Source organism: Carcharhinus amblyrhynchos, chromosome 6 (genome assembly GCF_965287045.1).
Source record: "Carcharhinus amblyrhynchos chromosome 6, sCarAmb.v2.hapA, whole genome shotgun sequence".
NCBI classification, from domain to species: Eukaryota; Metazoa; Chordata; class Chondrichthyes; order Carcharhiniformes; family Carcharhinidae; genus Carcharhinus; species Carcharhinus amblyrhynchos.
Genome location: NC_137329.1, coordinates 74,933,586 through 74,954,996, shown reverse-complemented (window position 1 = coordinate 74,954,996; position 21,411 = coordinate 74,933,586). Strand labels below are relative to the sequence as shown.

The window sequence follows — 21,411 nt, the reverse complement described above, 5'->3', positions numbered from 1 at the left end:
ACCTGATCTGGCTTACATATGTACTGCAGGCCCACAACATGTTCTTAAGCAGTCTAGCAGGGACTCTGCTCAAGGGCAATTAGGGATGGACAATAAATGCTGGCCTTGCTCACGACATATCCCATAAAAGAATAATAAATAAAGCAGAAAGAATGCAATGCAGCACGCAGGTAAGCCAATATACATTGAGGCACTTTTAAATTATTTGCACTGATCAATGTCTTTTTATAGTGAGCTTGAGTGTAAGTGAAAGTTATCATCCACTGCATATCATCATAGGCAGAGAGGGGAGGATGGAGAGGCTTAAAGATTTGGTACCTTGAGTTAAAGGGGTTCCTTCTCTAAATGATGACACATCTTGGTACGGAGTGGATGCTAGCCCAGTTCTTCACCACAGCACTATAATCAGTGGCAATGCCCAAACTTTATGGTTGTCACAGCACCAAGAATATCATCAATATTCAAAACATTGAAATTCTGATCCAATCTGATCAGTTAAAGAATGATTTTTAAAATAAAATGCCTTAAACACCTTACCATACAACCCCTATTGTGCAGAAGGAGATCAGTCAGTCCACCGAGTGTGGATCAACTCTCCTAAAGAGCACCTAACTCAGGTCCACACCCCGCATCCTATCCCCCGCACCCCTGCGCATTTACCATGGGTACACCACCTAGCCCACAATCTTTGGACATCAAGGGGCAATTTTGCATGGCAAATTCACCTAATCTTCAAAATAATTTTATTCATTCAATATCAAATCATCTAAAAACATGGATTTTTCAAAACAATCTTTCCTCTGCACTTTAATAGCCTTACAACAGAATCAATTGACTAGTTCAATCACAGCATCAGTCCTCACACAGGACTAATATAACTCAGCTGTTTCGAAAAGAAAAATAAGTCAAAAGGAGTCTCAAATAACATCAGATAACAATGCAATGCTGGCAGAATTCAATACCAGTGTTTCCAGAGAAATCCCCGACAATTAATTGCTTCTCAACAAGTAATCCCTAAACCATGTGGACAGAAGCAGTGAAGCAGGAGAACAGAGTGTATGCTAATTGGCTGCTGAATCAGACAGATGTTAAAATTCTCCCTCCGTGATTATGCAGTTGATAAAGTTAACATGCAGGTCAGCTATTCAGGCCAAAAGGTTCCACTCTCTATCACCAATGCATGCAGTTGGATTATCTCAGGTGGGGTGGCAATTATATTTATCAAAACTGAAACCAACAGTTTGTCACAAGCTGCTTTAATCCTCAAAATGGTTGGCTTCTGTCTTGATGTTATCAGTACGCTTAAGTGCCTTCTTCCAGGACCAGCATAATTTTGCCCTATCATATAAAGAAAAGATACAATGGAGTAATCTGATTTCTTTTCCCCAGAATTTCCTTGATCAGCAATATCATGCACTAATTTTGTTCTGTTATCTTCACAATCTGGATTTTCTCAGGTATCACTTGCTAATGACATTTGAAAATAGTGGAAATTAATGCTTTCTTTCAAAATATTCCATCACCTCCAAAATTTTGGTTTAAACCATCATTAATGGTTACTTGCACAACTGCTCCAGTGGTGATTTTCTTGTGCATCTTAGGAGTCCTGCACTCATCTTCCTCTTTGCTCTGTTGAACCTTCATGATAATGTGGAGATGCCGGCGTTGGACTGGGTTAAAACAGGAAGAAATCTCACAACACCAGCTTAAAGTCCAACAAGTTTATTTGAACCTTCATGATGTCCAGCATTATAGACCTTGACCCTCTTCTTTGAGGAAGTAACATGTACTGTTGATAAAGACGAACCAGTGGATGTACTGTACTTAGATTTTCAGAAGATTTTCAATAAAATACCACATCAAAGGTTATTGCGGAAAATAAAAGCTCATTATATATGGAGTAAGATATTGGCATGGATAGAAGGTTGGCTGGCTAGCAGAAGCTGGGAATAGGCACAGATGGGTCTTTTTCAGGTTGGCAAGACATAACAAGTTGTGTGTTATGGGGATCAGTGCTGGGACTTCAACTGTTTACAATTTATATAAATGGTCTGGATGAATGGGATGGTTGCCAAATTTGCTCATGACACAAAGATAAATAGGAAAATAAGTTGTGAAGAGGACAGAAGGAGCCTACAAAGGGACATTGATAGATTGAGTGGACAAAGATCTGGCAAATGGAATATAATGTGGGAAAATATGAAATTGCCTATTTTAACAGGAAGAATAAGAGAAGCATATTATCTAAATGGTGAGAGATTGCAGAGCTTTGACATGCAAAGGGGTCTGGGTGTCTTGGCGAATGAATTGCAAAAGGGTATTATGTAGGTACAGCAAGTAATTAGGAATGCTAATATAATATCATTTATTGCAAGAGGAATTGAATACAAAAGTAAGGAGGTTATGCTTCACTTGTACAGACCAATAGTAAGGCCACATCTAGAGTACTGTGTACAGTATCAGTTCCCTTATTTAAGAAATGCATTGGAAGCAGTTCTGGGAAGGTCTACTAGACAAAGATCTGGAATAATGTCTTATGAGAAAAGATTGGATAGGCTAGGCTTCTATTTGTTGGAGCTTTGAAGAATAAGAGCGACAGAATTGAAACATACACAAGATGCCTTGATAGGGTAGATGTGGAGGGGATACTTCCTCTTGTGGGAGAATCTAGAACTAGGGGCCACTGTTTAAAAACTAAAGGGTCACCCATTTAAAACTGACATGAGGTGAAATGTTTTCACTCAGAGGATCATGAGTGCTTAGAACTCTTTTTCTGGAAAGGTGGTGGAAGCAGAGTCTTTGAATATTTTTGGCAAAAGTGGATAGATTCTTGGTAAGTAAGGGGGTGATAGGGTATCAGGGAGAGGCAGGATGCAGATTTGAGGTTACTAATATTAGCCATAATCTTATTAAATGGCGGAGCAGGTTAGAGGGGTAAATGGCCTACTCCTGCTCCCTGTTCGCACGCTTCAGCCAGGTTTCATTGGTGAGGCTGCAGCTGGAGTACTGTGTGCAGTTTTGGGCGCCGCACCTGCGCAAGGATATTTTGGCCCTGGAGGGAGTGCAGAGGAGGTTTACTAGGCTGATACCGGAGTTGAGGGGATTGAGCTATGAGGAGAGGCTGAATAAACTAGGCTTGTACTCGTTAGAGTTTAGAAGAATGAGGGGAGATCTCATTGAGACGTATAAGATGATGAATGGGATGGATAGGATAGAGGTGGAGAGACTCTTCCCGCTCAAAAAACAGTAGGACTAGGGGGCACAGCCTCAAGATAAAGGGGGGGGGGGGGGGGGGGGGGGGTTTTAGAACGGAGTTGAGGAGGAACTTCTTCACTCAAAGGGTGGTGAATCTCTGGAATTCTCTGCCCGTTGAAGTGGTGGAGGCTGCCTCGCTAAATATTTTTAAGAAGCGGGTTGATGGGTTCTTGATAAGAGAGGGGATTAAGGGTTATGGGGAGAGGGCGGGAAAGTGGAACTGAGCCACGACAGATCAGCCATGATCTTATTGAATGGCGGGGCAGGCTCGAAGGGCTAGATGGCCTACTCCTGCTCCTATTTCTTATGTTCTTATGTTTCCCAATTTAACCTAAAATGATCAAAGCTTGCAATCCTGTTATTAAATTTCAACAAATCAGAATGCATTCAGACAAAAATGTGCTCAACCAAAGGCTTTATTGAGGCACCCAATAGCTGAGAATGAAAACTCACAAGCTCTCTCAAAGAACCAATGAAAAGTACAGTAATTGGCTGTGACAATTCTTGCTTTACCCTGATGGGCATTTGATATCTTATGGAACATAAACAAGAAAATAATTCATGTCTCAAAGTCTAAAACTCTCGACTGCAATTCAACAGCTAAACATACTGCCAGAATATTGATATTTTTCAACTGTGCACGTTTATTAAAATTTGTCCCCCTTTCAGAAAAAAGGAATCGCAACTGTCCGCCAAGACGGACTGGTGAATTTCCACATAATTTTAAACAGAGTTGCAATTTATTTATTCCTAGGCTACCACTGCTATCACAAATCACAGAAACTGACAGCTTTTCACCAAGGATAATATTTTAAATGTTAAAACAGTTACCACACTGAAATTTAAAAATAGCAGAGCTGCAATAAGCAGATTTTTTTTTAAATCTCTGGTAAATATTAAAAAAACATGGTTAAAGTACTTTTCTTTAAATCATGCCATTTCTTTCCAAACTAAAATCTGAGGCAATCCACATGCGACAGAAGGCACTATGTATCTAGTATTAACCCGTCAAATGCCTGTATATTGGGAACCTGAGAGGTGATGGTTAACCAAACCTTTCCCCGTAGTGCCTGCGGAGGGGATCAGGAGGGGGAAAGAGTGGGAGAGGAGAGATGATTTTCACTCCATTTGCTTGAGGGAAACAAAGGGAATACTGACAGAACCCTCAAATGACGATCGAGTTCCAATCCAGCACTGGAAGTGTTCAACACCAGTTCCAAAGGTCTACCGACAGCTTCAGTAATGCTGATGGATGGAAGATTTTTTCATGATGCCCTGAAGTTTAATTAAAAATGCCATCTGTAGATCAGTTGCCCCCTGGAGTTGCTCCAAAATTAAACGCTGTGGGAACTGGTGTAGTCATGTCAAAGTTATAGCCACCCTGTCCTTCAATTTTCTTGGATTCTAAAGAAATAAAAGAAAATTAAAAATGAAACAGAACTGAAATGTGAAACACAAAATGACTGGATAATAAAAATTGAAATTGAGAATACCTTCCAAAAATCCAGTCTGGAAAATCTAATTTCTATGTCAGCCCAAGTCTTATTTTCGGATTTAAAGGGGCACTGACCATGGGTAATGGTGTCACATGCGGCCCAGATTTCAGTCTGATTCATTGTGCTGTTAATGGAATTCTAAAACATGTCTGTGATTTTTTTCATCACTACTCCCGCTGCTTCATGAATGTCAAATAAATTTTACTCCAGTCTGTAAATATTTCTCCTACGTTGAATGCCAATATAGCAATTGCCCCTGGTATTCATGCAGTTTGATGCAAACAATACATAATCAAAAATGCCAGTGTAATTAATTGTTTAAGAATTGGGAAATTAAAAGCTTTGCCACCATTTCCAATAGGGGATTTCAGGCTCTCAACACTGATAAATACATTCTAATTTGATTTAAGAGTTTGTATTCTTCAACCTTCATTCTTGAAAATTAAAAGATCATCATATCTTTAAACTAGTTTTATCTTAATGTGAAAAGAATCGATTTTCTATGCTTTCCAATACTACTGGCTTTGGACTCTCAGAGAAAAAGGCAGAATCATGGAATGGCACCCCCAAAATGCCAGCAAAAATTCCAGGCAAGAAAAACAGGACTTGACCCGCAAGGGACCAAATTACACCCTGACTTTCTTGGGGTTGATGTACAATTTAAGACTTGCAGAAGATTCACAATGGAATTTGCACAAACCTGGAGGTCACATTGAAAGCAGAGGAAGGGCTGTGGTAGTAGATCAGCCATTTTTGTTCTAGTGTTCCTGTAGGACACACCCATAAGGAGTTTGTTTTCTTGATATAAAACTGACATTGGACAAACCTTTCACATTAAAACTTTCTTGGCCCCACCTTTGCAGTGAGGAATCATGCTCAATATGGTAATGCCTTGCTTAGACACGTGGGCCTATCAGCAATTCTACTGGAAAGCACAAAAATGTTGGAATTTGTACTATTCTAACCAGTGTTTCATTCAGAAAATTACGTCCAAACAGAGCATTTACAGGAAAACTGGGTCAGCATTACAGAAATTCCGCTATATAATGAATAGGTATATCGTTAGTTTTACAAAAGTTCTGCTTTGTTGTACTCTTGATGTGGAGATGCCGGCGTTGGACTGGGGTAAACACAGTAAGAAGTCTCACAACACCAGCTTAAAGTCCAACAGATTTATTTGGTAGCACAAGCCATTAGCTTTTGGAGAACCGCTCCTTCATCAGGGTTTCAGTTCACAAACAGGGCATATAAAGACACAAACTCAATTTACAAAATAATGGTTGGAATGCGAGTCTTTACAGGTATTCAAGTCTCAAAGGTACAGATGATGTGAATGGAGAGAGGGTTAAGCACAGGTTAAAGAGATGTGTATATTGTCTCCAGCCAGGACGGTTAGTGAGATTTTGCAAGCCCAGGCAAGTCATGGGGGTTACAGATAGTGTGACATGAATCCAAGATCTCAGTTGAGGCCATCCTCATGTATGCGGACCTTGGCTATCAATCTCTGCTCAGCGACTCTGCATTATTTTGAAGGCCACCTTGAAGCGCGCTTACCCGAAGATCAGAGGCCGAATGCCCATGACCGCTGAAGTGTTCCCCAACAGGAAGAGAACACTCTTGCCTGGTTATTGTCGAGCGGTATTCATCTGTTGTCGTAGTGTCTGCATGGTATCCCCCAACCTACCACTGCTCAGGACATCCTTTCCTGCAGCGTATCAGGTAGACAATGTTGGCCAAGTTGCAAGTGTATGTACCGTGTGCCTGGTGGATGGTGTTCTCATGGGAGATGATGGCATTCGTGTCGATGATCTGGCATGTCTTGCAGAGATTGCTGTGGCAGGGTTGTGTAGTGCCGTGGTCACTGTTCTCCTGAAGGCTGGGTAGTTTGCTACGGACAATGGTCTGTTTGAGGTTGTGTGATTGAAGGCAAGGAGTGGGGGTGTGGGGATGGCCTTGGCGAGATGTTCGTCTTCATCAATGACATGTTGAAGACTCCGGAGAAGATGAAGTAACTTCTCCGCTCCAGGGAAGTACTGGACGTTGAGGAGTACTCTATCCGTTGTGTCCCATGTTTGTCTTCTGAGGAGGTCGGTGCGGTTTTTCGCTATAGCGCATCAGAATTCCCAAATCGGCCACACAAAACTGACTGGTTATTTTAACTTTGAACCTCAGTTATTTGAGCTGATGATTCAATTGCATTGTACAGAAATGTTGATCTTGCATACAACTTCACTTGTTCCCAGTGTGTTTAACTCTCTCTCCACTCTCATTGTCTGTACCTTTAAGACTTGATTACCTGTAAACACTCGCATTCCAACTATTATTTTGTAAACTGAGTTTGTGTCTTTATATGGCCTGTTTGTGAACTGAAATCCCACTCACCTGATGAAGGAGCAGCGCTCTGAAAGCTAACGGCTTGTGCTACCAAATAAATCTGTTGGACTTTAACCTGGTGATGTGAGATTTCTTGTTGTACCCTTACAGCATTGAGGAGCTTGTTCAACTTTTCAAACACACATCTTGCATTTCAGTAATCATCCACGGTCCCTTTGCACTCATTCGTACAACATGCTTGATCTGAAGTCACACAACTTCAGATTTTATAGGCAATGCATTAAGATCTTTTGTGACACTCATGACCATAAGTAGCAGTTGAGATGAATGGTACAGGTGCATTTAAGTGCAAGTTGGATAAATATAAGGGATAAATGAACAAAAGGGTATGTCAATAGTGTGAGATGAAGTAGGGTTGGGGGAAACTTTGGTTGAGGTTAAACACCATCATACATCAGTTGGGTCAAATGACCTGTTTCAGTGCTGTAAATTCAAAGATTTCCCTAGTGTAAAATCATAAGAGGCATTTATAAAGAAAACAGCATTTCTGATAATTCTGCCTGATTCCAGGTCTTCCAACGCCGAGAGGCAAAGTTTTTCAAATTTTGTTTTGACACAAATTCGATTTGCATTCTGAGAATCAAAAAGTCCACTGGTGACATCAGTAGGCTATCAGCAGTACTGCAAAAACTTACTTGGTATTAACTAAAACTGCACAGTGCAAAGCTTGTGAGGGTGATGAAAGGGAATGTAGAACATGCTCAATATCGAAACATTCGCACCGTTGCCACTGACACAAAAATATACAGCCTTGTGTCGGGACTAACCTGCTGCGCTTTTTCGCTGTTCTGTCAACGTAAAGATTTCCTGTAATTGTTTCCTCTGGTCCTCGCTCAAAGGAGCAGTGAGAGTCTGGTACCAGGCAGCATCCCTACTTTGTATCCCTGTAACAAAAAATAACTCCAGGTTGTAGTGCACACAAAATTCTCATGTCAATAACTGCATACTGCTCAGTCCGCAATGCACATTATAATGATGCGTGAGTAACAGTATCAATACAGATACAATCTCCAAGTTTCAAAAAGAGAACTCACAAAGTTAGTTAAAGTTACTCTTGTCCTTCACCCACCGCTAAAATTTTGACAGAATGGAATTCAAGTTAGTGGTTGTGGCAGATGTGTGATTTTATAGAAAATCAGCACATTGTTTAATTTTGCAACTTGAAGCTTTTGCCTCCTAATTTCTCAATGGTTTTGCTCAGTGGCAGGATTTCCTGATCAAAAATACACAGTTGAGAAATGCTTTTACAATGTACAAAAGGACTCCCTTCCCTCTGGCTCCATCTTTGTCTGTAGTTGCACAAGAGGATATCAACATTGCTGCTAACAGTTCATAATGTGCTGATGCACAAGCAAATGCTTGGAACACGTTTTAAGTAACTTTTGTGCTTGAATCACATCAATTATTGCACCAGAAGACAATCTGTGAAATGCTCATGGTTTAAGTGCAGCAAAAAACCACAGTGTTGCATTGCGCTGACTGAAATTATGATGCATGGAAATCATCACTAATTTTAACAGAAATCATCACTCTCCCGTCAAATCACATTTAGTTAAATTTCAATATTGGCATTTGGGCATGCAAATTATCTGAGAAGACATACTTAACAGTGCTGACGTAAAAATCTGGTATTCATCAACACTGTTGTCTTCATCCAGAGGTGTAGAGAACCCTTCCAGTGCAGTTTCTTCTAACCCATCTTCATCCCAATCATCATCATCATCATCGTCATCATCTTCCTGCACTTGATGTTGGTCCAGCATCTCCAAGTACTGCTGTCCTGCTTCACGAATATCATCTTCATCACTTGGAATCTCTTCTGAAATTGAGAACTACACCTTAGAAAGAAAACCTTTACTCAATAAAAATATTAGCAGCTTAAGGATAATTAAGGGTAAAGAAAACAGCTCAGCTTTTTAACTGATATATTTGTTTAACCAGAAGTTATTCTGTAGAAATCAGGATATTGGAATTTCAATCCCCTGCCTGTGCTGAGCTCTGTGTTGGAGGAACACTACAGTTAGTGCAAGTATCCTTGAATTTCTATGCCTGATTGCTTTTACAGGAATCCATGATGGAAACATACATGAATATTACCATGCAAGGTCAAGATTAGACTTGGCTATGACCCTCTAAATCTACACAGATGTTCTAATGGGCGGCATGGTGGCACAGTGGTTAGCACCACTGCCTCACAGGGACCTGGGTTCAATTCTGGTCTTGGGTGATTGTCTGTGTGGAGTTTGCATTTTCTCCCCATGTTTGCATGGGCTCCTCCAGATGCTCCAGTTTCCTCCCACGGTCCAAAGATTTAGGTTGACAGGCCATGTTAAATTGCCATGCAACGTCCCAAGATATGAGAGTTAGAGGGGTTAGAGGGGTAAATACATTGGATTACTAGGATAGGACCTGGGTAGAATGCTCTGTTAGCGAGTCACAGAATCCCTACAGTGCAGGAGGGCATTCGGCCTATTGAGCTTGCACCAACAACAATGCCACTTAGGCCCTAGCCCCGTAACCCGAAGTATTTACCTTGCTAATCCCTCTGGATTGAGGGGGGAAACCGGAGTGCCTGGTGAAAACCCACACAGACCCAGGAGAATGTGCGAACTCCACACAGTCACCTGAGGCCAGAATTGAACCTGGGTCCCTGGCAGTGACAGGCAACAGTGCTAACCATTGTGCCACTGTTCTGCCTGAGTCAGTGCAGACTCAAGGGGCCAAATGGCCTCCTTCTGTACTGCAGGGATTCTATGATTCTGTGAGATTCATCATAAAGGATCAAACATGAATGATGGCCACTTCAGGAGTACATGGGAAACTCAATTCTGATCTGCAGAATCTTAGCAAATGAATTATCACCTGCAGGAGAGAATGGAAAGACAGCAAAACATGGTTTTAAAAAAATTAACCAAGTAAACAACAATCACTAGAAATTTCCAGATTTGATTCCTGGTGTAGGTTGATTTAACTGATATCATCAATAAGTGCATAATATTCACTCTATCCACTAGACGTACAATTTCCAACCACTGGTAATATAAAAGATACACAGAGAGAGAAAACACTAGCCAGTTTTATGATAATCTCCACAAAATTCCTCAATGCCATAAAAGAATGAAGAAACTTCAAGAAATCAGATGCCCAAGACATAATGCAAGGCATACTTAACTAATACACAATCCACCACCATGCCAAAATGTCACAATGCCCTCATTCCTCAAGAATTTCAAGTGACTTAAAATCATGGAATTTTACACAACAGAAGAAAGCCATTTGGCTCATTTGTACCAATTCTTCCAAAAGGACTGTAGCCAATTCATATTTACCACATAAGATTGCTGCACTGAAATAGGTAGCTAGACAGGAAATAATTATTTTCCAGTATCCAATCTGATAATTATGTTTGTTAAGATTCCTTAAGCCTGTGATTATCATTTTAAAACCTGTGATTCAAACTCACCACATTCAACTGAATCAGAACTGTAAAAATCTCAAATCTATTTCCCAAGCCTTGATCAGTCCAAAACAAAAATAAAATTTTAATATTCTAAACATGCACTTCTAATCAAGAAATCTGATTTTAGTCATAATCTAATTTACTGTCGAGTAATAACACCCATCACCAGATTTGGGATAGAAAACTGAACAGAATGTTCTGAACGTGGAGAACTAACTCCATATAACAAAATAATACACCTTTTTTTCCAGCAACACTTTCTAGAATATTGGTTTCCCCACTGCTACTTTACATTTGCTGTGAATCTTCAGTGATACTATAACAAGTTCTGCTCAATTACTTTGACATTCTGACTATTGAGTAAAAACAGCCTTCTGTTCCCAAGCCTTGATTCTTTGCCCTATAGCCAATGGAGCCACTTCCAGATAAGCTGTCTATCTTCAGCAAATACATGATACAATGATTGAAAAATATCAATTATTAGCTGATGTATAGTCTCTAGTTCCCCTACACTCCTAGATAAATTGAATCAGATTCTGCAGAAATTATCAAATACAAGTCTATTAAACATAGAATCCCTACAGTACAGAAAGAGGCCATTAGCCCATTAAGTCTGCAGCAACTACCCGGAAGAGCATCTTACCCAGGCCAAACCGCCCCCCCACCCTACCCCTGTAAACCTGCATGTTTACCATGGCCGATCCACCTAACCTACACATTTCTGAACTGTGAAAGGAAATGGGAGCATCCAGAGGAAACACACTCAGACACTGCGAGACCGTGGAAACTCCACACAGACAGGGCACTGAAGGTTGGAATTGTGCTGTGAGGCAGCAGTGCTAATCACTGCGCTGCCTATATTTAACAAATATTACCTCAAATGTTATTTTTAAATTATTTTCCTCAAACCTCCCAGCCAAAATTCAGCAATTGGTTTATTTCAGTGAGTCACTACACATCTGGTAATAGTCAGTTTTCTGTACCGTTACTATCCAGTGACTCTGCCTGGAAGATCGTGCTTTTGGATATTAGCTGAGAATTCTCAGTCTTGACTCTGATTCCATTTAGAACATAGAACACTACAGCACAAACAGGCCCTTCGGCCCACAAGTTACACGATCATTTCCATACCTACCAGGCCACAGAACTATGTGTAACTCCCAATCCCATTAAATCCCATGTACCCATCCAGAAGTCTTTTAAAAGACCCCAGCGCGTTTGCCTCTACCACCACCAAGGCAGCCGATTCCACTCACTCACCACCCTCTGAGTGAAAAAACTTACCCCTGACATCTCCTCTGTACTTGCTTCCCAGCACCTTAAACCTGTGTCCTCTCGTAGCGTCCATTTCAGCCCTGGGAAATAGCGTCCGAGAATTCACCCTATCTATTCCTTTCAACATTTTATAAACCTCTATCAGGTCGCCTCTCAACCTTTGTCTCTCCAGGGAGAAGAGACCTAGCTCCCTCAACCTATCTTTATAAGGCATGCCTCCCAATCCAGGTAACATCCTTGTAAATCTCCTCTGCACCCTCTCAATAACTTCAACATCCTTCCTGTAGTGAGGCGGCCAGAACTGCGCACAGTACTCCAAGTGGGGTCTGACAAGGGTCTTATAAAGTTGCTGCATTACCTCCTGACTCCTAAACTCAATCCCTCGATTAATGAAGGCCAGTACACCATACGCCTTCTTGACCACATCCTCCGCCTGCGAGGCCGATTTAAGAGTCCTATGGACCCGGATCCCAAGATCCTTCTGCTCCTCAACACTGCTAAGACTCCTACCCTTGATATTGTACTCCTCTTCGAAAGATGGTAGGAGTGGAGGGCCTGAATGACATTATTGTTACTAGAGAGGCAGTGCTCTAAAGACTGGAGGGACTGATTGTGGACAAGTCCTCAGGACTGGATGGAATGCATCCAAGGGTTCTGAAAGAAATGGTGGAGGTGATAGTGGATGCCTTGCTGATTATTTTCCAAACGTCGCTGGATTCCTGGGAAGTGCCGGAAGATTGAAAAATGGCTAATGTTACACCGTTGTTTAAGAAGGGTGGCAGGCAAAAGGCAGGGAATTATAGGCCGGTTAGTTTAACGTCTATTGTAGGTAAAATGTTAGAATCCGTGATCAAGGAGAAAATAGCGAGGTATCTTGAGGAGAATTGTTTGATAGAGCAGACGCAGCACGGTTTCGTTAAGGGGAAGTCGTGTCTGACGAATTTATTGGAGTTCTATGAGGATGTGTCTAGGGCAGTGCATAGAGGAGAGCCGGTGGATGTGGTGTTTCTTGATTTTCAGAAGGCGTTTGATAAGGTGCTGCACAAGAGGTTATTACAGAAGGACAGGGGGCATGGAGTTGGGGGTAGGGTGTTAGCGTGGATAGGGGATTGGCTGGCAAATAGAAGGCAGAGAGTGCGGGTCAATGGGTGCTATTCGGATTGGCGGTTGGTGACAAGTGGAGTGCCCCAGGGGTCGGTGCTGGAGCCTCAGCTATTTACCATTTATATAGATGATCTGGAGGAGGGAACCGAGTGTATGGTGTCGAAATTTGCTGATGACACCAAGATTGGTGGAACGGCAAATTGTGCGGTGTGGAAAGTCTGCAGAAAGATCTAGATAGGCTGGGCGAATGGGCCAGGAACTGGCAAATGGAATTTAATGTTGGCAAGTGTGAAGTTGTCCACTTTGGTAGGAATAATGGTAGGAAGGACTATTACTTACATGGCGAAAAACTGCAGCATGCGACGGTGCAGAGGGGCCTCGGGGTCCTTGTGCATGAGTCGCAAAAACCTAGCCTGCAGGTGCAGCAGGTGGTCAGGAAGGCAAATGGGATGCTGGCCTTTATAGCGAGGGGGATTGAATATAAAAGTAGGGAGGTCTTGCTGCAGCTGTATAGGGCACTGGTGAGGCCGCAGCTGGAGTACTGTGTGCAGTTTTGGTCGCCGCACTTACGCAAGGATATTTTGGCCTTGGAGGGAGTGCAGAGGAGGTTTACTTGGCTGATTCCGGAGTTGAGGGGGTTGAGCTATGAGGAGAGGCTGAATAAACTATGCTTGTACTCGTTAGAGTTTAGAAGAATGAGGGGAGATCTCATTGAGACATATAAGATGATGAATGGGATGGATAGGATTGAGGTGGAGAGGCTCTTCCCGCTCAGAAAGGACAGTAGGACTAGAGGGCACAGCCTCAAGATAAAGAGGGGGCGGTTTAGAACGGAGTTGAGGAGGAACTTCTTCACTCAAAGGGTGGTGAATCTCTGGAATTCTCTGTCCGTTGAAGTGGTGGAGGCTGCCTCGCTAAATATATTTAAAATGCGGGTTGATAGGTTTTTGATAGGCAAGGGGATTAAGGGTTATGGGGAGAGGGCGGGAAGGTGGAACTGAGACAAGACAGATCAGCCATGATCTTATTGAATGGCGGGGCAGGCTCGAAGGGCTAGATGGCCTACTCCTGCTTGTATTTCTTATGTTCTTAACAAATGACTTGACTTAGCAAATTGTCCACACTTGCATGGGAAATTGTTACCATAACTTACCTCCACACTTATTAAACTACTCAACAAAACTTTGCTCAGTCTGTCATTATACTCAATAAAAATAAAGTGAGACAACATGGAGCAAAAATGTGCTCCCGTCTACACTTTCACTCTTAATTTCTCTTCAACAACCACTACAAGGTAAAATCACAAACTCATTATTAACTGTTACTTCAATGTTGGTGCTAAATAACCTTTCTCAAAACAGGAGTACAAAGGTTGATAATCACTTTAATTAGGAATGGGGCTATCACAAATGGTCTCAGCATCCCTTGGGAGTTAACAAGGCAAAGAAATCGACCAGAAGGTCCCTCCCGATAACTATCAACTACATTGGGATGGAAAAAGTACATGTGGATATCAGGTAGCTACATTATTCAGTCGGGCTGTACTCCCCAGCATTGCAGCAATGCTGACTGTCATAACTATGGCCAGCTGGAGAAGGTGGCAGACACCAATCAATTCAAGTGGAATCAAACCCAGAGAGTTAACTCGAGGAGAGGAGGAATGGAAATTGGCGAGGCAATTTAACACACACACGCACATGCATGAAGAGAAAGAAAAGCTTGTATTCATTTTAAAAGTAAACACATAATAAAACAAAGAACCATTTTCTTCAGTATCCTCATTTTCCTCTTCTCCATTCTCGTTCAGGTCGTTGGGAGCTCTGCTTGCGTACGCTCGCTTTAGGCCAAGGAAGAGAAGCAGCAGTGAAGGTAAAATTTGAGTGGCCACAGCATCCACAGCTTCTGGTCTGTTTTGCATTTCCATTAGCGTGCTCAGCCCAATGATACAGACCTTCCGATCATGAAGCCTAGCAATAGAAGTAATTATAACAGGTACTAAATTGCAGTCAGAACAAATTACTAAATCCAGTGCAAGTGAAAAATTATGTACTCAATTGAATAATTTTCATTTGAAATACTTAAAAATAATGAAAATAAATGAAGCAAATAATGACACATTCATAATGGTATAAGCATTGTGAAACCTTGTGGTCATCTTTCTTGCTGATGTATCACTACTACTACAACCACCAAGGTTCACTACTATCACACAACAGACACAAAACATACGATAAAATATTGTAAATTAAAAGCGAAATAATTTTCCTGCTCTGTGCCAAAGCACAATTCAGATACTCCCCTCTTGCAATAGTTAATCTTTCCACATCCTTCCATTATAAGAACAGTTAATAAGTGGAGCAGATCTCTTATCTGACGGATAAGGAAAACTAGTGGAAAATTGAGGCTCTGCATGTGGTCTTGCTTTTAACTTCTGATGGGCATTTTTAAACTACAAAACCAAATTCCCAGCGTGTGCACATTCACATTAACCTATTACAGGAATGGGGCACTCAAAAGAACTGGTCAGCAGTCCTGGCTACTAATCGTCTCCTGATCACAAACCTGCAGTGCAGGTCACCTGTCAGCATCCAACATGCATAGCCCTGGCGAAAGGTGGGAGCCTCAGACCAGCAGCCCAGATTTCCATCTATTCCCTGAGGAAAGGATATAATCCTTCCCTTTGCACTTGAGCAAAATTTATGATTTAAAATCTGTATTAAACCATCTCTTAGCTTTCTTCCCTTCAGTCCCTCATTATCCCTACTATTTTCTAATAGAAACCATTTTGCAACCTCGACAATAATTCTGTACACAGTATATAAATGGCTTGGAAGTTCTTTTGATGTGTTGAAAACTGCAGTAAGTTTGTACTCAACTGTGGACTAACCAATGTTTGTGTGTACTTTTGTATTCTATGCAACTCTTAACTAATATAGCCAAAAACAATTTCTCATGATTTTATCTACCAGTGCTCAACCTCGTGTCAGCACCTTAGGTCAGGATTTGCAGCAGGTCCTGTAACGCAGCAAAGGAACACACTGATTATTTGCCTAATTGAAGGATTTGCTTACCCGAGAAAACAATCTGTGTCATTCATCCACTGATTAATAAACTGCGCTGTGATAGGCTCTGCACTGTGTGAAAAGCAAATGTTTTCCAAGGTATTCACAAGTAGCATGGGGCTGTAGTAAAGGGCAGCAATGGCCACCTGAAGACACATGGTCCGCAGTTCACTTGTTTTAACTCCACGAGTTAATCGTTCCAGGACTGCTTCAACAAACAATGGAATACACTAATGAGACAGAGAAAACATTTTTTTTTAGAATTTTCAGGCTGTATGTCAGCTGCTGCTTTTCTAGATTTTTAACAAATTTCATCCCTTTGATCGTGCATTGACTGTTCAATAACTTATATCCTTTATCTGTAAGCATTGACAAAGTGCTGGTAAGCTGTTTAACTGCCTCCCGCCAGCTAAGCATGTCCTCAGCCAATATGTGCAATAGTTTAGAGTACGTAATCACTGAGGTGATCAGGACTTCGTTATGATGCCACCATAGCTGAATAGCCTGCCAATGCTGGTTGAACAAGTTACATGAAGAACAGCCAAAGTACCTGAGAGTCACTTTCTTGAACTGCTGCAGACCATGAGGTTTAGGGGCACCTACACTTTTGCTAGGAAAACAGTGCTAGGATTTTGACCCAGTGATAGTGAAGGAATGGTGATAAAGCTTAAAGCCAGCTTGGTGTATGGCTTGGAGGGGAACTTGTAGATGGTAGTGTTCCAATAAAACCCACTGTCCTTGACCTTCTAGATAATAGTGGTCATGGCTTTGGAAAGTGCTATCGAAAGAAGCCTCGGGGAGTTGCTGCAGTACATCTTGTAGATGGTATACACTGTTGTCTCTGTGCATTAGCAGAGGAGGAAATTAACTTTTAAGGTGGTGGATGGGGTGCCAATCAAGTATGCGGCTTTGTTCTGGATGATATTGAGCTGCACTCACCCAAGCATGTAGAGAATATTCAATAATAATCCTTGTAGATGGTGCACAGGCTTTGGGAAGTCAGGAGATGAGTTACTCCCCATAGAATTTCCAGCCTCTGACTTGCTCTTGTAGCCACAGAATTATATGGCATGCCCGGTTCAGTTTCTGCTTAATAGGGATTTAGTCATGTTAATGTTATTGAATGCCAAGGAAAGATGGTTAGATTCTCTCTAGTTGGAGATGGTTATTGCCTTGCATTTGTATGGAACAAATGTGACTTGTCATTTACCAGCCCAAACCTGAATGCTGTCCAAGTCTTTGTGCACATAAACATGGACTGCTTCAGTGCCTAAGTGAATGCTACTGAACAATCTACAACCTTCAGCAAACATCCCCACTTCTGACCTTATGATAGAGGGAAGGTTATTGATGAAGCAGCTGAAGATGGCTGGGCCTAGGACACTGACAAACTCCTGCAGTGATGTGCTGGGACTGAGAGGATTGACTTCCAACAACTACAATCTTCTTCCTTTGTGCTTGGTATTACTCCAAACAGTGGAGAATAACGTCCTGATTCTCCTTAATTTCAATTCTGCTAGGGTTATACCATGCCACACCCCTGTCATATGCAGCCTTGATATCAAAAGCAGTAACTCTCACCTCACCACTTGAATGCTTCTATTTTGTCCAAGTTTGGACAAAGGTTGCAATGAGGTCAACAGTCAAGTGGCTCTGCAGAACCCAAATTGAGTGAGCAGGTTATTACCGAGTAATGCCACTTAATAGCACTGCTGATGACCCCTTCCATCATTTTGCTGATGATTGAAAGTAAACTGAAGGACAGCAATTGGCCGGGTTGGATTTCTCCTACGTTGTGTGTACAGACACACTTGGGCAATTTTCCACATTGCCGGGCATGGCGTCCAACTGGAAGGTGTATTGAAACAGTTTGCCCAGCTAGATGCAGCTAGTTCTAGAGCATAATTCTTTAATACTATTGCCAAAAACTTGTTTAGAACCAGTGTCTTTACAGTATCCAGCGCCTTCAACATTTCTTGTCATCATGTGGATTGAATCAAATTGGTTGAAGATTGGAATCTGTGATGGTGGAAACCTTGGAAGAGGCCGAAATGGATCATCCGTTTGCACTTCTGCCTCAAGATTATTGTAAATACTTCAGCCTTGTCTTTTGCAGCAATGTGCTGGGCTCCTTCATCATTTTGAATGGTAAATTTGTAGAGCCTCCTCCTCCTATTAGTTGTTTAATTGTCCATCACCATTCCTGAATGAATGTGCTAGGGCTGCAGAACTTAGATCTGGTCCACTGGTGTTAGGATCTCTTTGCTCTGAATATCACATGTTGCTTCCATGAATTGGTATGCAAGTAGACCTATGTTGTAGCTTTACTGGGTTGATGCCTCCTTTTTAGGTATGCCTGGTGTTGCTCCGAGCAAATCCTCCTGCACTCTTCATTGAACCAGGGTTGATTGCCAAGCTTCATGGTAATGGTAGAGTGGGAGATATGCCAGGCCCAAGAGATTACAGATTGTGGTTGAACACAAGTTTGCTGTTGGTGGCCCACAAGTCCTCATGGATGCCTAGTCTTGAGTTGCTAGAGTTGTAACAAAATCGGTCCCATTTAGCATAATGGAAGTGCAATACAATGGAGGGTAACTTCAACATGAAAACAGGACTTCATTTCCACAAGTACTGTGTGGTGACCATTTCTACCAATACCGTCATGACCAGATGATCTCTTTCAGGTAAATTGATCAGGGCAAAGTCTCTTCTGATTCACATTTGGTTGGTTTGTTCTGCCACAGGGACAGGTCATTCTCAATAACGGTGATGATAGTGTCTTGGACATTTCTGTAAGGTATTATTCTGAGAGTATGACTATGTCAGGCTGTTGCTTGACTCCTGCGTAGAACAATTCTCCCGACTTTAGCACAAGCCACCAGACGTTAGTAGGGAGAACCTAGCACGCCCATTTCAATGTGCAATTAAAGGTAAACCACATTGCCGTGGTACAGGAATTACATGCAGGCCAGACCAGCTAAGGATGGGAGATTTCTTTCCACAAATTGCATTAGTAAACCAGATAGGTTTTTAATGACATTTGACAATGCTTTCATGGTTACTGTTAGATGAACTTTGAATTCCAGCTTGATGAAATGAAATTTAAATTCCATTACGCTTGGATTTGAACCTGTGTCCCTGACTTTAGTCTCCGGATTACCAGTCTGGCGACATTACCACTATGTCACCACCTCCCCATAATTTGGTTAATAGGACTAGGCACAAACCATTCTAGTCCATTTTAACTTTTAATACCAACAGCAAGAATATTCAAATTTCCCTGTCAAACCTTGTGCGCTTTCTGCACCCAATCTTCTTGAGTGACTGAAAGAGCCTATTCAAAGTAATTTTGCAGAAAGCATTCAGGATTCAATAATAGCACCAAGTTACGTAGAACACAGACTGAAAGCCACAAGTAGCTTGTTAACTTAGAGCAAATTTAAATTTAGCCTTGAGTCTGGCAGAGTTAACAAGCTCATGATACTTCCAGACAGCACTGGACTCCACATTTACAAAAGAAACATCCGCTTACAACAGAAAATAGGTTAAGCTTAATTCAAACCAGCAAGCAGGACCTATTATCCTAACATCAATCTAAGCACATAATGCATGAGTCAGGACATTTGTGAATACATTATGACAGCCGGATCCAACACTGTACTAAATTGAGGTCCTTGATACTCCTTTGCAATACTGAATGCTGAGAGTGTGTGTAGAAGAGGATTAGCTTGGGTATAGGGATACAAATGAACTGCTAAAATTACAATAACTAAAACAAAAACTAAAATGGTTTGTTGGTCACTCAGTTGGTGGGAGCAGGAGATTGTACGTAATAGCCACAAAATTCTGCTGAACAAACTAATCCAACATTTCCGAATGAACTGCCCATTCAGCACGTTGCACATAAAATACACCGATCTTGTGCTGAACAAACCCATGGATTAATCACCTCCATAATTTATGGGAGGATCGATTACAGCCAGAAACAGTTTATCAAGCCTATGCAACACAATGCTCTGGCTAGCCTCCTGCGATCTCCTGCCTTTGCTGTGGGAATTGAAGTTACAGATTTTACCCCCTGGTACATACAGGTGGATCCATCCATTACCTGGTCAATGCCCTTCCCTCGACATTGAAGAATGATCACCTCAAGCAATTTTGCAGCATGGCACTCTGCATCTTCCCCTGCATCCCCTGTCAGGACCTGAGAACACATTACACAGTTACTGGTTTGCTAAATGCAAGGCCAGAGACTCATTTGATAACAGCTACATAAAAGACCAAATAAACCCACTAGTTTTATTTGAAACCCACTGAAAAATATAAGCCAAGTAACTGTGTAGGCGGTGACGATACAAGATGAAAATTGTGACACCTTTTTTAAAAAAAACCTTTGAAATAACACTGTTAGCACTTAGATTGAAAACCGCAACACTCTTTAATAAGGTCATTCATAGAATCATAGAAGAACATGCCACACGACCCATCATGTTTGTGCCAATTCCTGCCATACTTCTCTAACCTCAATGACACTCGCTCACACCCCACCATAATCCTTTAACCCCCACTGACCCTTACCTACACCCCATCATACTCCTCTAACCCCCAATGGACCTTCCCCAAACCTCACATACTCCTTTAACCCACCACTGACCCTTGCCCACACCCCATCATACACCTTTAAATCCCCACTGACCTTTGCCCAAACCCACCATACTGCTTTAGTCCCCAGTGACCCTCACCCACACCCCATCATATTCTTTTAACACCCCCCTGCCTTTGCCCACGCGCACCATATTCCTCAAATTCTGGCTTGTTATGAATCAATAGTTGGAATTAGAAAGTATGTTACTGCAGCTGCTGTCTTTCAAACGAGACATTGAGCCAAGCACAGCTGTTGTGATAAGTTTAAAAGTTCCATGGCATTTTGCCGAGAAGCTCACCTGGTGTATTAAGCAATATCTATTCCTTAGACAACGCCGCTAAAGCAGATTTACTGATCATCACCTCACTGCTGTTGACATGACCTTGATGTAACAAACTGTCCATTATCTATTGCTGCATGACAGTAGTGACTAAAGTCATTCACTGGCAGGATGGTTTGAGGGTGTTAAAGAGGTTATATAAATGAAAAGATGATCTTTCTTTAGCTACCAACTAATAAATTAAGAATTTACCTTTTTACACAAGTTGTAAATAATCTCGACGTTTTTAGGATTAGACAGGAATGCATCTGTGTCGACAGTCACATAATTGTGCAAAAGAGGCATCATATCTGAAAGACAAAAATAGGATTGCTATGGTTTAAGCATTCTACATTATCGAACATTCTATCCACTCACCCTCTCACTAATTAGACAATGGT

General features: G+C 41.7%; 1 protein-coding gene across 2 annotated transcripts in view; it reads right to left on the bottom strand.

Moving 5' to 3' along the window:
* Nucleotides 1–3,653: 3,653 nt before the first annotated feature.
* ipo8 (importin 8) overlaps nucleotides 3,654–21,411 on the bottom strand; it is a 111,078-nt gene continuing 93,320 nt past the window's right edge. For both annotated transcript variants that reach the window (XM_080190682.1, XM_080190683.1), the window contains 7 exons: nucleotides 21,224–21,321; nucleotides 20,155–20,250; nucleotides 16,056–16,276; nucleotides 14,746–14,951; nucleotides 8,749–8,964; nucleotides 7,913–8,029; nucleotides 3,654–4,659 (listed from right to left, as the gene is read on the bottom strand). In XM_080190682.1, the coding sequence (XP_080046808.1) occupies nucleotides 4,562–4,659; nucleotides 7,913–8,029; nucleotides 8,749–8,964; nucleotides 14,746–14,951; nucleotides 16,056–16,276; nucleotides 20,155–20,250; nucleotides 21,224–21,321 (1,052 nt within the window). In that variant the 3' untranslated portion in view covers nucleotides 3,654–4,561. The remainder of the gene's footprint in view (nucleotides 4,660–7,912; nucleotides 8,030–8,748; nucleotides 8,965–14,745; nucleotides 14,952–16,055; nucleotides 16,277–20,154; nucleotides 20,251–21,223; nucleotides 21,322–21,411) is intronic.